General features: G+C 38.7%; 1 protein-coding gene across 1 annotated transcript in view; it reads left to right on the top strand.

Annotated features, from left to right (window-relative positions):
- ST6GALNAC5 (ST6 N-acetylgalactosaminide alpha-2,6-sialyltransferase 5) overlaps positions 1–17112 on the top strand; it is a 69682-nt gene extending 52570 nt beyond the window's left edge. Inside the window, exons 3-5 of the mRNA XM_071750438.1 lie at positions 4073–4482; positions 8962–9069; positions 15599–17112. Coding sequence (XP_071606539.1) covers positions 4073–4482; positions 8962–9069; positions 15599–15830 — 750 coding nt within the window. The 3' untranslated portion in view covers positions 15831–17112. The remainder of the gene's footprint in view (positions 1–4072; positions 4483–8961; positions 9070–15598) is intronic.

Consider the following 17112-nt stretch of genomic DNA (forward strand, 5'->3'; position numbering starts at 1 on the left):
AAATGTATCTATGAGGAATGCTGATGGTGGTGAACTGACAGATGATCTTTTCCTGCTCAGTTCAGTAAGGAGCTCTTCTTCACTCCAGAAGATCTTATTCTTTTTAAAATTTATTTTATTTTTGTTTTGTTGGTTTGGTTAGTTTGGAGTATTTTTGTTGGTCTGTTCCTCATTGCCAAGATAAAGCACTTTTTTTACTATTATTTATAGAAGGCAAATTTGTATATGACTGATAATGGAGTGACCTGAATGCAGGTCTTGAAAGTAGGTCATTAAGTGGTCAAGCTAGGAAAAATTGTGTTTTCAAGTGTTCCTTATTTGACTGGAGGGAATTGTCTTGTTTTCTTGGCTTTAAAATCAAAAGACTTATAAGGAAATAAATAAATAAATCGATCGATCACTTGATTTAATCAGAAAGAAAATAATTATATCTAAGAGTAACATATTTTGAATCTGGAATAACATTTTTTTCTATTGATTTCATTTTGTTTTGGTTTTTAGCAATGAAGTGTCTGAAAATAACATTTTTCTATCATTGGACAACACGGATTTTAAAGTCAATAACAGAGCAGATTGCCTCAGATTGGAAAATACAGAAACAACTTTGGCATTGTATTTTGTTTCTGCTTGTTTCTTGGTGGGTAGAAAACGAATCAGAAGTGTGTGATACAGCAGCAGTGTTACTGGGCTGTAGCCTGTGTCAGTGATGAGAGGAGCTGGTTTGACCCAGGACTGCTTCAGCAGCTCAAAGTTGCACAGATTTGTTATGGCCACTAAGGTGCTGTTACAGGTTTTACCAGAACCTAGCAAGCTCCACCTGCTCCCTTCATTCTCCTGAGATAGCCCAGTTATCCCCAAAAAGCACCAGTGGATTTTGCTGTTTTCTGGAGTTCTAGCAATGTGAGCTTGCTGTCTCGTATGTATTCTGGGGAGACTGGAACTGAAAGGTAATTTGGGCAGTTTATTTGGCTGGTACTTGGCTTGTTCACTGTCTGAGTGCCCTGAGTGTTGATACAACTGACTTTGTGTTGTAGAAGTAGCCCTGTGCTCTGCCCTGTTGTGCAGGGTGCTGTAGATGTAGTTCAGGTACACATGAAACTATGGTTGTTTATTGACAACGGTTCCATTAAATGTCAGCAGCTTTTAGATGATGTAACATTTCAAAGTAACCAATGCAGATGCCATAAAAATCACCCTATCCCTTTTCTGGGCACTTTGGATTAAGGCTCATGAAGTCTGAGTTGCATCACCTATCTATAATATAAGCCATATGTCATGGGTTTGGATTTTTTTTTTTGTTTGGTTTTTTGTGGGTTTTTTTTTCTTTTCTAAACAAATATCACTGTGATAATTACTGTAACAGAGAGCTTTCTGTGGAGTAGATGTTCTCTGGCTTAATGGCCCCTGGTTATTCTCAGGCCATCAACTTTTTCCAGCTGGTCATCAATCCCAAAGAACTGCCTCGTGCCTCCATTATTAAGCAGATGACATTTCTGGTGCAACCGCTGCCTCCCACTGGGATGATATTACAGTCAGTAGTTTTTCCCCCCTTGCTTTCAATATTGTCAAAGCATTATAAACAGCTGGTATCAGAATGTTCTGGCTGTTGGCAGTGAATTCCTCTGACATTTGTCAGGTGTGAGTTTTGTAGATTTCAACAAAAAGAATAGGAGTGAAGCAAGTGAAAATGACTGGCCCCGAGCAGCTGCAAGGGCTCAGCCTCCATGTATCATTCAAGAGGCTGCTGAGTAATACTGGAATGTTTCAGACTTTTTCCCAGAAGGAACAGTTTTCAAACAAGATCTGGGCAGATGTTTTGGAGGGGTGGTAATGTTTATCTAGCAAATGTTGACATCCCCTCCTTCACCGCTCCCCCCCTCCCCAAGTCTCCACAGCTCCACTGGTCATCGACCTTGTTTCTTAAGAATTGATGGGTTCTCTGGCAGACTTTTCAAAGAAACAAGTGTGTTGTAGCTCAGTAGGCCAGAAACCATCAGAGATTGTTTAGGTGAAAATGTCTTGCTATGTGGATATTCAAATCCATGTGAGTTAACACTGGTGCTGACTACATTTCCTTTGACCTTATTAGCACTTCATCTTGCTTTCCCAAGCATCATGGTGGAGCAGCTAGTTCACCTTCGAGCCTTTTGCTAGGTAATTCATCAAAGTGGCAGGTGAAACCTTAAAGAAAAATTCATGTAAATACTGAATTAGGAGCCTCGGCTCACAAAGACATGACCATTTCTACCCATATCATTAGCTCTGGATTACAGTGTGTGTATGTGAAAGAAAATGGACTTTGTTGTTTGAGGAAGATGGAGGTACAAAGTTTACTGGTTGTATCATTACACAGATTGCATAGTTTAGTTATTTTGTCTTTATTTAAAAAACACTTCATCATTCATTAGCTATTCTCACAGAAAACAAGCTCAGACTTCAAACGCTACCTTCAGAATTAAAAAGAAGTTACTTGAGGTAAACACCCCCTTCAAAAGCTAGGGGCCACAGCATTTTCAAACAGGGGGTTATCTCAAATTTAGGTTGTGTCCTCTTTTTAGTTTTAAACTGTGCCTTACAGCACACTGATACTGTCATTTGATTTCTATATACATGTGTTTGACACTAAGTGTTATTAAATGTCACCACAGCTTCTTATCATTGCTAATAAACCCACTAAGCTTACACCTGAAAACATGCAGGCTGTGGTGGGTATAACATGAACAACAGGCTGCCTTGGAGAGCCACAGGGTTTGATCTTGAGGTACAGAGGCTTTTATTGTCAAAGTTGAGTTTAGGTTGGGAGCCTTAGAGCCAGTGACCATCACCACCTCCATACACACTGCAGGATCAGGCCAGTGCCACAGTGCAGGAGAGGACTGCTCTGAGCATGTTGTGTGTGATTTGGAGCCTTTGGAATTAAACAGGAAAATATCTGAATGCCATTCTGGAGGGTTACAATGAAAATAAAATTCTGATCAACATGCATACGGAAAATCTTTCGATTGAAATTATTATCAGCTAAAATGGCCTTCCAAGGAACCTCAGACTGGTGAGCAACCACATTTTTTTGCAAAAAAATGGTGGGATTACACATTCTATATGTTCTGTAATCTGATTTTAATGGTCTGAAGTGCTGCAAGATACTGTTTCAAGAGGGCCAAGGCACACCTCTGCTCTTAACTTTCATTTTATTGTATTCTTGTTAGAAAGTAGCACTTTGGAGAGACTGTTAACCCTTTGCCCCTTTTTAGTTCTCATGCTGAACAACAGATACACAGATATTCCTCTTAACTGATCCCTGCATTGGTGGCATATGTCAGTAATATGATTTACAATGCATTTTCATCTTCACAAAAGCTTGTTTTACTCTCCTGATTCCATTAGGTCAGGTGCTCACTGACCAGGCACCTCCTGTTCCATTTTAGTGTATAACTTTTAAACATGACAAGCCAGAAAAAATTCAGCACACAAACTCACAGTCATGTAAAATCTGCACAGCCATTAATGACCACCTCTGGCTGCTGAACCACTGAGGAGGTCTGAGAGCAGTGCAGTGATTATGACACCAACTAGGAGCTGGCAGGGAAGGATTGGACCAAGGGATAAATGTTCCTTTAGCAAAATGTTCACAAAGGTTGAAAACCTACTCACACTTTAAGTGTTTAAGAGGACTTAGAATTGATTATTTCCTGCAAAAAGAAAGTTGTAAAAGGAAGCATCAGAAATTCTCTAATTATAGCTCATTTATGGCAAGTGGAAGAAGTACAATCCTAAGCAGCTGGGAACAGTATAAAAGCTGTTGTAATTACTGTATATGAAGCAGCCATAGAAAGGAGGATATTCATAGTGGACTTAACTCCACAAAGGAACTTTTAGGGCTATACTCCTATACCACGTTTTCCCCATCTACAAGGTGTACCAGTAGTGTACACTACTCCAGTTATGTGGGAGATTTATGTAAAGTCTTCTGAGGTTTCATCTGTAAAATACACCATGTACATGCAAAATATAGTTATCACGTAGTGAACGGGAAGATTTTACAGCTAATTTTGAAGTCTGTATGTCTTTGCAGCCTTTAAGAATGCATTGCAAGAGTTGTGCATTGGTAACCAGCTCTGGACACCTTCTGGGAAGCAAACAAGGGAACAGAATCGACGAGACAGAGTGTGTAATACGGATGAATGATGCACCCACTCGAGGTTATGGAAAAGATGTTGGGAACAAAACGAGCCTTCGAGTCATTGCCCACTCCAGCATCCAGAGGATTCTGCGAAATCGCAACGAACTCTTGAATATGAGCAACGGTGCTGTGTTTATCTTCTGGGGCCCTAGCAGCTACATGAGGAGAGATGGTAAAGGTTTGGTGTACAATAACCTGCAGCTGATGAATCAGATATTGCCTCAATTAAAAGTATATATGATTTCTCGCCACAAGATGCTTCAGTTTGATGACCTTTTTAAACGGGAAACGGGGAAAGACAGGTGAGAACTTACATAGATACATTCGGGGGATGTCATACAGTAGTAAAATAATATAGTTTATGTATACCAATTTCAGATCTGCTCAGAGGGACCATCACACCCATTAAATCCTCTGCCTCATGAGTTGTAATATGGTATGACATGCCAAATAGCATTACTTGTAACATAAGTAAAAAATGTGCATCAAAATAATTTATATGAAGTATCATCTTGTCAACTTAGAATACCAGAATCTGGATGTACTGCTTATAAAGGCAAGGAAGCAGAAGCTGTTTTCACTTTGGGCTAATATACCTGAAAGTTTTTTTACTGACTGAAAAATCACAATGGGTAAGTTATGTTTTCTTACAGAGGAAATGCCACCATTCAGTGACTTATAATAGCTGTTTATTGAATTTAAGTATTCTCGGAACATTGCAGATGTAAAGCTTCTTGTAAAACAAATAAACATTAGTCATACATTAGGTGCTTCAGAACAGTTCATCTTGTATTTCCAGCTGTGAAAAAGAAAGTTATTATGATAGTTACATCTTTATGAGACTGTTTATGGCTTGTAGGCTGATCTTCAAATCAAATTTTTAGTAAGTGACCCACTGCAGGACTCGAGCATTTTCACATATAATGTTTGCAAATGGGCATTTAAACCAAAGACTTCCTAGCAAGAAATACATTTACTTTTAATGAACTCCTTAAATATGCTGCTGTAAAAATGGAACAGTCACCCCACTCTCGTACAAATGAAGAGGTAACTTTATTGTGCAGTGAGTTGTGGTGAGAATTTTTTTTTTAATCTTCAAAAACACTATACATTCACACCAAAGCTTGGAGCTGGGCTCAGTCCTTTTGCAGACGTGGAGGACTCAAGAGCCCAGATCTGGTTTCTTGGGTTGCATAGCACAGGCAGAACCATTGTATCCCCTTATCTGGTGGTGACTGTATCTTCACTTGGTATTTGCTGCCTTCATCTGTCAGACCCCACATGGTTTACATGCAAAACTGTTCAATTATAGTGGATCAGTCTTGACTCCTGAAGTATTCTTAAGGCAACTGAAACATTGATGACAATATAACAAATTTATAGTAGACTCAGTGATGGGCACCCTGAACTCCCACTGTGAATCAAGGGCACTTGGATGCCAGCAAAATTCAGCCTCATTGCAGGCTCTGCTGTTTATGAGCTACTCCTGCAGAGGGTACATACAGCATACTTGAAGGACTAAGAAGGATTAAACCAGGATATGAAAATCAGTTAATAGGCAGCACAGAAGAAGAAAGGGAAAAAGAAAAGAAACACAGGTAGGGAGGAATTTATATGGGGAAAAAATGTATGTGTCTGTGGAGAAAGAGCAGGACTTAGTACATCCCAAAATGTTGCTGTTCCCTGAGGTTTTTGCTGAGTACCTGCAAAAAACAAAGGAGAAAGAGAGAATCCTGATTACCAGGCTGCAATAATCAAACCGTTAATTTCTGTCATAAAAATTATGAGAAAAAAGGTAACTGGATGTGTTGTGGTTTTTGAAAATTAAAAAAAAAAAATTGCTTTTTGAAATGAAGGGAAATATTCAGACATTGTTGCCACTTAAATAGTATGGTGCATGACAGGCTGTAGTGCAATATACTTGGTATTGTAAAGTAACTGTACTTGAAAATAACTTTATAATTGAATAAGGGTACATTAAGAAAATATGATTCAGAACCAATATTATAGTAATTAAATAAAGGAAGCATAAATGAAATAACTGCAGGAAGAGTATTTCCATAGAGATTATAAATGAGATTCTGGTGGAGCAGAAAGGCCTTTAATTGTAATTTAGTGTGCACTACAGAATTATCAGCACAGTGTGTTAGTTCATCGTATAAAAGAATATCTGATAATTTCCCCTAATAAGCACATGACAGTTCTTCATATTCTTTCATTACAGCTGATTAGGTATAAAAACAGTATTCTTTTGTTGGACTCTTGTTCAGATCTTTTATGAAAAGGCAAGACACTGTAAGCCTGTTTCTATATTGCTGTCCTACAGACATGGTATTTAAAGAGGCCAAAGTGGTACTTGAATAAATTTTAAAATCTTTATTTCATTGTTTAGCTTGTCAGCTGGTTTATTTAAACTCAGTTATTCTTCTGTTTATTGAAAACACTAAATTACAGCGTGTGTGTAAGCAAAAAGAAAACTAAACCAGCAGACAGCCTGACTTGTGCAAAGCCCAACCACTTTGGTCATAGTCCCTCAGTTTTGGAATGTAAGGTCTTAGGCATCCAAAACAGTGGCCTTGTGCAAGTTGCTCCAAAGTACTCTTAGTCTTAATGTGTTCCTGAATTTCCTAGTGATTCATAGTGACTCAGAAATTCTCAGGTATCAGAAAAGCAATTTCTTCAAGCTTTTCCCTACCTTTCTCTTTCCTAATAATTCTGAGCCAAATTTTATTATTTACTGTTTTGTATTGTTGCAGTGCCTGAAGGCCTCTGCTGAGGTTATGACCCAGCTATGACATTGTGATAAATTGTACCACTATCCCAAGCTTAAGTGCAAAACCAGAAAATAAAAAGGGCTCCATAATTTGTAACAGTGAGTTGCTTAAATCATGTTGTTCTCCAGGTGCTAGCTTAGTCTGAAAGTCTGTGTCAGGAGCAGTGAAAATGTCTGTTTCAGGAGTTCATACATTTCCAGGTGACCCACAAAGGACAGGACATATTACCAGGCTCTCCAGCATTCCTCAGGCATTTTTGGTTAAAGAATTCCCTTATGTTTAGAAGTGCTTTTTTACCACCACTTCTTTGTTCATTGCGGTGTTTTAATCAATGAGGAAATGGGAAACCTTGGTAACAAGGCATTCCTCAATCTGTCAATGCTCAAAACATCTCCCTTGACTCCCCTGTAGGTGACCTGTTTGAGCCAACTTGTTCAGTACTGGCTTGGGAACCTTCATCCTGGGCTCTTCCCTGAATTACATATTTGTGATTGCTGGCACTTGCTTGCAGTGGCTGTAGCGACTTCAGGTCCCTACTTCCAGGCTTGCTGTGCTTTCCACTATCACTGGGTAAACTTTAAAAGATGGCCTTGGAACCGGGGTCAAGACCTGGCATTCTTAGGTAACTGCTTGGATGAGAACCTCATGTTCTCTGCAGTGCTTTTTTTTGGCAGTCACAAAATTTCATGAGAGTCAGGCAGATAGAGGTGTGGTGAAATGGGATTTATGCAGGTTCCAAGCTTGATCTTCCCGTGGGACTTGTCTAGCTGAGTGAGGAGCCATTAGAAAGACCTCCTGACTCTTTCTTTAACAGGATTTGACTTTTGGAATTGTTTCCTCTAGAATAAATACCCAACTTTATGTGCCTCCATTTCCAAAAGAGGTGCCTGATTTGGTCCTGTAGGGCTGCCCATAAATGAGCCTTTATGACACCTGTAAGATGTGCTTCTCACTGGCATCTCACTGAGCCTCCCATTCCAGGACTGCAAGCTTTCCCCTGGCACAGGGACAGTGCAGGAACCGAGCACAGGACAGGGACTTCACTGCATGTGCCAGGCAATCAGTAACCATCATGGTACCCAGCTCTCCCACACCAAACAGCAGCAATAAGCAATTGCTAGGAAGAGGAAACCTTATTGTTGCTGTTCTGCAGATAAGAACCCATGATACCACAAAATTTAATCACAACTTGTAAATTTCTTACATCTGTGAGTAGTTACATGGTGCTGTCTCCTAGTTGGCATAAATAATGCTGGAATCAGTTGTGCTTCTTTTTTTAGGTTTCTCCCAGCCTGCAGAGAAGGCCAGGAAAGGAGCTGCCTCCTGTCCAGCTCTGTCATTCATATTCAAAGGTCCCACCAGGCAGGGATGGGACTTGGGCAGGCAGAGGGGTGGCACCTAGGCTTGAAGGATTCCCAGGCTGGCTCTGGGGCAGGTGTAGCTACAGCTAAGAGTGGCTCCCAGTGAGTGCCTGGGAGCTTCTAGAAACCACACCATGGGCAGGAAGGGGGGCAGGGAGGAAAGATAATCAGACCAAGCACTTGCGGCCAAATCTGGCTCCAGCAGACAAACTGCTCTGTGTGCTGTGGAAGGCAGCATTTTAAGCAGCCCTCTTCGTATCCCCTGTGATGCATCTTCCAGAGCACTTAGTGTGTAAGCTCCATTAGGTGATTACAGATGTGTATAGATTACTGGCAGAAGAATATAAATATAGGACATGAAGTTTCAGTCACTTAAAGTAAACTTACCAAAAGGTCAGCTAAATATTAACATTGTTGTGCCCAAAACTAATTTCCAGGGCAGGTAATCAGGCAGGGCAGATTCTGTATAGATTAGTACACTGACAGAAGACATTAGCAAAATCATTAAAAGATGAATGAGCAAAGTGGTCTTCACTGCCCGATTTTCATAACTTTTCACAAGAATGAAAAAAATGCCCAGAAATTGCTTCAGGTATCTCAAGAATTATTTGTCAGCCTAGAAACTTAATCGTGTTTTTGCTTTCAGGAAGATATCCAACACTTGGCTCAGCACGGGCTGGTTCACAATGACTATTGCATTAGAGCTCTGTGACAGGATAAATGTTTATGGCATGGTGCCACCGGATTTCTGCAGGTAGGATGCATTTTGGAACCATTATTAGCCAACAGGGTTGAATGTTACAGATAAATATCTCTTAAATTTTTTTCTTTGCAACATGTCTTCAGTCCTCTTAAAACAATTCATTAACATGTGCCGAGATCTGATTCTGCAAGCAACAAACAGCATTTAATTATGTTGCATAAAATACCTAAAAATTTGTTTGTAGTGTGGGAGACTTAATCCATCTTGTGGTTTCATTTAGTCTCTGAGTATTTATGAGCTAGAAGTAATGCAGTAATTGGCATGAAATTAATCTGAAAAAAAAAAGGAGTAGAGGAAAACATTACTTTGAGTTTGGTTTTAAAATCTGTTTTCCCCCCAGTTAATAGAGGAATGGAGTTCTCACAGTGATAGTGTCTAAACTGAACTTCCTCCACAACTCAAATTGAGATTGCTTTATCTCTGTCACATAAATCCCAGTCTTCCAGTAAACATGCATCCTAAATAATACCACAAAAAAAACCCTCACAGATTTTGAACCTGCAGACCAGATGATCAGTTCTGTAATCAGCTGTTTTGGTGGTGAGGCAGTATGTGGGCCAGAAGAGGTAGAAGCAGTACACAAATTCTCTCATGGAAGCTATGGGACCCCTTTCATGCTGCTTCATATAAGAACAGCACACATACATTTTATGGCTATGTTGTGCCTCCAGCCACATCCAGGACTCAGGCCCAAGGTGCTGGTTAAAGTTTCCTACTGTGGATCAGTGATAGAAAGAAACAGCTTTCAAGGCTTCTGGTAGTGGATCAAAATCATGCTAGCTTCTTGAGGCAAAGCACTGATCCAGGATAATTTCATATAAATTTGTTTTAAATCGTAAATCTTTATGCTGACTGAAGTATCACCTGTCCATCCATTACCAGGCCTTGCACTCTGGCCTTTCAGAAGAAACTGGTTGTGCCTTTTCCTGATGCCCTTTGCACTGTTAGGTGACCCAGCAAGGCACAGAGCTGGCAGCCTGCAAGGATGGCATCACAGTGAAGTTCCATCACCTGCTCCTCTATCCCTTTCAGTAAGAAGTACTTGCTTGAATTTTATGTCACAAATTTAGTTATCTCAGTGCAGTCTAGTTCTGTGACTAATTTTAGATTCCTTTCAGGGGCAAAGGGAGCACGGCTGCAGCAACAGGTTAGCTCATCTATCAGAAAACAAGACCTTTGATTTTCTTCTGAGCACTGAAAAAGATCATTTGGGAATCTGCATTTGTCCTGGGCACATAGTAGAAATCCCTGAAGAAATTACAATATAAAATGTCAACACTAAATGCTACTTTGTAAGAATTTCTACAAATTATAACAAAATACTTCTGATAAATTCTGTGATGTACTGCCAGATTTCATCATTAATTCTCCAAGGAAAGTAACAAACTAGATCACATATTCCAGACAGCATAAATACCTTCCACAGCACAGCATTTCATTTCCCCTGTCATTTCAGTTGGCAAAGACACACTTTTTTTTTAGTTTCTTTAAGTGGCTGATCTGCCTTACTCCAGAATTGCCTGTATTTCAGTAAAATAGTTCTTAAACAAACTGATGATCTAAAACTGAAGACAGAAATTCACTGTAAAGCAATGCTTAATTCTAACTTTTCTGGCAGTCACATTAGTTTATATACATAAATTAAATTTTAAAACAAAACAAACAAACAATAATAAAAAAACAACAAAACAGCAGCTTTTATGAAAGGCTAAAATTGTTACTGAGACTATATGGAAGGTTTTCATAAAATTGATACAGTGAAATAACAAGTATAATATTAAATTATACCACAAGAAAGGCTGTAATCAATCCTACCATTAATGGATGTAATAATGCATCCAGCCTGCATAAAAAATCTTGACATAAAGGTACCCTTACCTTGTATTGAAAAGGGTAAAGGTAATTTCTTAATCAAAGCAATATAAAGTGTCTTTACTTCAGGTTTATTCCGCAGGTGATGAAAAGGAAAACTGAAGTTGCCATACCTGAAGAATCTATCCATGAACATCTATGAACCTCCTGCCATAGATACAGTTAACCTTCCTTTCAGAAAAATAAGACAACAAAATAGAATAACAGAAGTAAAGAAATGTTCTCTAACATTAAGCCATGCTTCCTAGTCTTCATTCAGACAAAATACAGATCTACCATTTAAAAAAGAAAAAAAAACAAAACAACAAAACCAAAAAACCCCCACTCTGCCCCTCTCATGTGTGTGCAAGATGGTCTCGTCACATTAATTGCAACTAAAGAATCAGTAAGATTTTTTTTAAAACACCAAAAAGTCTCTTACCTTCTATTCAGACTTAATATCACCAAATTTACAACTTCAGCATATACTCATTATTTTTTTAAGTATTAATTTGTAGAGTAAGTACTGAGTGTGGGTGGTTACTGTCATGGAACTAAATTAGTGTGACATCTGTAACGTGAAGGGCATCTCAAAGGTATCATGAAAATCTTACTGTTGATGCTGCTACAAATTATTAGCTTAAGATCATTAACCAAATCACTTCCCACCCATGCAGCAAAAATAGTCTAGAGAACAGACTAAAAGATTTGTCACTATTAATTGCAATGTTTTTCAGATTAATTTCTATTTACTTTCACTGGACATTGATTTTTATAGCTAAACCAGGATTGGGGACCTGATTATTATAAATTTCTAGTACTTTACAGCAAAGCTATACGTAAAGTTGAATCCCTGACTTTGCTACAGATTTATGTTGTAGTAAGGGTTAATGGCTTTGATATTGTGCTTATGCTGTTATTTACATCTGACTTACACATTCTAGAATAAGCCTAATGCAGTTTGTAGTAACTTAGCTTCTTGAGCTAAGTTCTTGATACATAAAAGTTGCTATTGTAAAATCTGAAATAACTCATTTTTGCATCAGATATTTGTAGTAACTCCAACCCCTTTCCACTGCTGCAGCAGCAGCAGTGAGAGGTTGGTTCCTTGCAGGTATCTCTGGGTATTCATGCACACAAGGAAAACTCAGGGTGTTGATGAGAAGAGGCTATTTTTACCTCACTGCTCTTCATGAGCCTTCTGAAACTTGCAGAAACTTAGAGCTTAATTTTGAGCCTTGTTTTAACTAATATGAATAAATTTTGCTCCAATTATGGAGCCAGATAGTTTTCCTGTAAGAATTCTCATTTGACTGCCAGGCCATTTCCCATCTGTGATAATTTACTTTAAAATTGGTGTTTGAAATCCTTTAATTTATTCCTTTGGGTACAGCTTTTAAAGCTAGTGTTTTCCTACCGCCTTCTCTTCCACTTTCAATTGCTTTAAATAAAGTGAAAAGAAGCAGTTGTTGCTGCTTATATTTCCTGGAGCTTATGACAGTCTTGATGGAAGAAAAGGTATTCACAGGACTATAAACTGTATGGGAGATGGTCATGTCCTTTAGCTCTCACCTCATTACCTTAATAACTTTAATAACAAAATGCATAAATGGTTTGGGAAACAGGGCTGGTACGGAGGTGAAGCAAATGGGATTCTGGGAATAGAAGGCAAAAAATTAATCCAGAAATCTTCCTAGTCCTGGCACAGCAACCTGCCCATCACCCAACACATTAAAGATGCTTTATCCATCCTTCAAAATACGAATTATTTTATGAAGCCTGTGAGTATGTATAGTTTTAATGGGCTGGTTATTACAGCTCTTCCTTGGTAAAGGAAGAGGATGACCAGCCTGTGGTAAGGGATGACCTTTTTTTTTTTTTCTGCCTTGTTTCTTTTGAGGCAAGTACCATTTGCTGTACTTTGGTCTTCCACTGTAGGTGGATACCATCTGTGGGAAAACATGCACTGGTGTGGCAAACAGTAGATGACTGACACTGGGTGCAAGCATGTACACAGTGGCAGGCATTTAGGCAGAAAGTATAGTGTGCTTTACAGAGGAACTTTCCTAGATTCCTCCCAGCTGAGTTATTAATATGCGTGCAAAGTCTGACAAAATACTGATTAATGTCCAGTATCAGTCAGTGATAAAACAGCATCTGTTTTAATGTTAATAAATGAGGTGGCAAGCAATTTCCGTATAGAAATTACTCATGCGTTTCATTTGCTGGTGACACAAGCTAATTGCAGAGTTAGAAGATAACACAGTACTGTTAATTTGGGTTATGGTGCAATTCCTCAAGCTTCCTTGAGTTCAAATCCAAACCTTACCAGCATGCAATCTTGGGGAATCCAGAACTCCCACAAAAGGAGAAAGACTTCAGACAAAATGTCTTAGGTACCTTTCAGAGTTCCTAAAGCCAGAATATAATGTTTGGAATTTAGCCTCAAAGCTTCAGAGCAGTCTTGTCGAGGTCTAAATGCCACCAGGATTTTTATTTTTGCATGGAATTCACCTCCAGTCCAGCCAGTAGCCTTGGATCCAAGCCTTTATAACACCAGTCAGGGGATGCCTGAATCCAGCTGGAGAAAAGAATGACCAGGCTTCCTATAGATACTGTAAAAAACACAGTTCCAGTTATCACTGTCATCTATGGCTAATTTCTGAATACAGCAAACCCAACTCAGCCTTTTTTAAAAAAGGGTGAGTCCTAAACAAATCTACCCAGAGCTAACAGGATGAGCAGCCAAGAAAGGACTTCGCAGTACTGGGCCTGAGCCATTAGCAGATTTCCACCAATTTTTCAATTTTTTTGATTTGTTCACTCTGTTGGAGATAGGATTTCAACTTTACTAGTCCTAAGTTTAAGCAGTAAGTATCTACCAGCCATTTAGGTTTGCCCTCAAGAACACAAGAGTAAAATCCAGCTTCAGTGCAAAGGAAGAGCAGTCTAAATGGGAGGCAAAGTTCTGTTTGTTTAGCAGTTCTCAAGAGAAATAAATCCCATTAAAATATATCCTGTTAGATTTACAGTAATCATAGAAATTATAAAATTAAGAGATTACAATAAGAGGTCCAGTATGTCAGAAAAGTATGTGAAAAATTAATTTAAAATTGAGATCTAACAGTTTTTAGTTAAAAATGTATTAAATTTTTATATAAAGGGTACTTTTTACCTTACAAATGTTTTGTGCAGATAAGGCACTGAAAGATTTTTTTTTTTCACTCGCTTATGTATTCCGGTGAGAATATATACAATAAATTTAGAATCCATCTTATTCTAGAAATGTAATTTTATTGTTATTCTGGTTTTGTAAGATTGATCACTGTGTTGTGTTACCAGAAAGCTAGATTGATTGAATTAAAATGTTAATCTAAGGTACAAATGGAAAGCAGCAGCAATATCATAATTTACCACTGCATATACAATATGGATAATGGTAAAATAAGAAAAATTAGGGAATGCTTAGATGACAGAATTACACAGTAAAAACAATGATCAAGACAGAATACTGACAGATTGTGGATGCATTCAATTGAAAGTGAGCTTAAATATTAGCTCTTCAAAATGAAAATAATCAACTCTGTATTAGAGCTGACAGCCCTGAATTGGCCTGAGATTTCTTCCTCTCTGTTAGGGTCCTGTTCAGCTCAGGCTTTAATATCAAGTAGTTCCAAGACAGCACAAAACAGTAATGTCTGGATTCACTTTTCTGCCACTACAGAATAGTTTGTTGGTGGCAGCTGTGGAGATTGGTGCCATTGGGTTGTGTGAGTTCTGTTGTATGACTTCTTGTCAGCCCCATAAGCAAAGTAAAACTTCAATGGATACAGTTTAACATAGACAGTAAAACAAAAGAAGAGCTAATAACTTGGGTTATTTTAGGTATAATACAAGTGTATCTTTTATAGAATGTAACATCAGAACATTGAGATTAGAACAGCTAAAATGGCCTTTTTTCTTAAATATCAAATTGGTCTGTGGCATATTCTACACCACATGACTACTGTGTGTTCTGCTGGCTAATGCTGATGGACTCACAAGGGCAGAAGGGTACTATGGGTCAATGTTTTTAATTTTTAGCTTAGATACATAAAAGTTGCTATTGTAAAATCTGAAATAACTCATTTTTGCATCAGATATTTGACTAATAAACCCAGCAACAGCAGACTCTATCACTGATCTGGCACACAGATAGGCTCTTGAAGCTATGCACTTAGACCCTTATGCACTATGATGGCAATGTTCAACTGATGTGACAGAGATAATCACCTCCCCTTTATCTTCCTCCTCTTTTCTTCCCCCAGTTCAGGAAATACCTCTGCAAGGTTTTTTACAAAAGTCACAATGTAGATATAAATCTCTTTTAAGCAGTTTGCTTCAAATTTCAAAGTAGTAACACAGCCCTGCAGCACTCTCCCTTGTTTTTGAGCTAATGCTGTCCTTTATTTAACTGGGAGGAGGGGATTAGAGAGCAATAAAAAGAGGAAAGAAAAGACCTTTGCCCTATTCTGATACATTAAGCATGCAAGAAGAATACAACTATCTCGAAATTCTATTTAACCGGTAGAAAAAGTGGATTTGAGCCCATCAGCCTATTAAAGATAGCATCTTTTCAATCGGTGAAAAAGAACATCTCTGGCTTCCATCTATTTTCTTTCTTCCACAGGGATCCTAATCATCTTTCAGTACCTTACCATTATTATGAACCTTTGGGACCTGATGAATGCACAATGTACATTTCACACGAGCGGGGCCGCAAGGGCAGTCACCACCGCTTCATCACAGAGAAACGAGTGTTTGAGAACTGGGCACGGACCTTCAACATCCACTTTTTCCAACCAGACTGGAAACCAGAACCACTCACTGTAAATCACCCTGAGATTAAACCGGTGGTCTGAGGGATGAACGCACACGACCACAGGCACAGTCACCCACTGTGTCAGCCTGCAGGGTGTTGGACCTTCTGGGACAGCGGGACAACCGGGAGATGGGTGACAGGATTTGCAGCTGGTAACTGCAAGAGCAGTCAGGGAGCTACAATGAAGGAAGGAGCAGCACGTATGAAGAGTTCTTTCTGTCAAACTGTGTACTAATCCAGTATATAGCCTTCTCTGGCCATCTGACTTCCTGTATATGTATGTGATTTGTGAAAAACAACTTGAGTATCATTACCAAGATGGGTAATTCATTATGGTTTTTTAAAGTATGATGCCACTGAATTTTCATAGTGAAAACTTGCAGTATTTATTTAATGGAGGTTTTTATGCAACCTAGGCCAGTATTTTTCTAATTCACAGTTATGTGATTGTTTCTCTTTCATAATCTTGCAAATCCAAAATTAATACTTCTGATGGTTTGAGAGGCCTAGCTTATTTATTAAATTTGTTTGAAAAATATGGTTCTATATAGCATGTAATTAATATTTGATCTGGAAATGTTCCATTTCTTTTAAAAATTTTGGGCTCCGTTCCAGCCTAAAGCCTTTAACAGCAAGAATGGTCCCATGTGCAGATCTAGCTAACTTTACATTCTGACATCTCATGTTAATATGAGATGGTAGTGAAAATTCTGTTTGATATTAATGTGCATTTGCTGCTGTGCTATCTAGCTGCTGTTTTTTAATTAGGGGTGGGAGGAAGGAGGGCAAAGTTTATTAAAAAAAAAATAAAAAATCACTGTCTGTAACAGCATGCTTTTAGAGGAGACCAGCCAAGGCTGGAGGGGTTGTGTTCTGTTTTGCCTCTTGTAGTCCTGCAGGAGGCTGAAGGAGCAACCCTCCTGAGGCAACAGGCTACAAACCAGGCAACAGTGGCTTGAAACAGCAAAAGCAAATTTCATAAATCAGGAAGTTCCACTACCAAGTATTACAATACCAGCCAGACTTGCCAGAAAGAATCCAACACTGCACCTGCAAAACTCTGCCTTCCACTTTTCCAAGTTCATTGCTGATATCAATGATCCTGGATCTCACTGAAGTTGAAATGTGAAAAGACTTCCAAGAGTACAAAATTGTCCCCTTGAAAAGGTCAAAGATACACTTGGCAGTTTTTTCATGAAGCACACTTGGTGACAAATCCCTGCAGACCAAGAGGATAGAAAATGCTAGTGCTGTGTATGGAACCTCACAGTGTGAATTACTGGGTTATATTTGGCTTGTGAATAAAGAAGATTTCAGTTAAA

This window comes from Heliangelus exortis, chromosome 8, assembly GCF_036169615.1.
Source record: "Heliangelus exortis chromosome 8, bHelExo1.hap1, whole genome shotgun sequence".
Classification (NCBI taxonomy): domain Eukaryota; kingdom Metazoa; phylum Chordata; class Aves; order Apodiformes; family Trochilidae; genus Heliangelus; species Heliangelus exortis.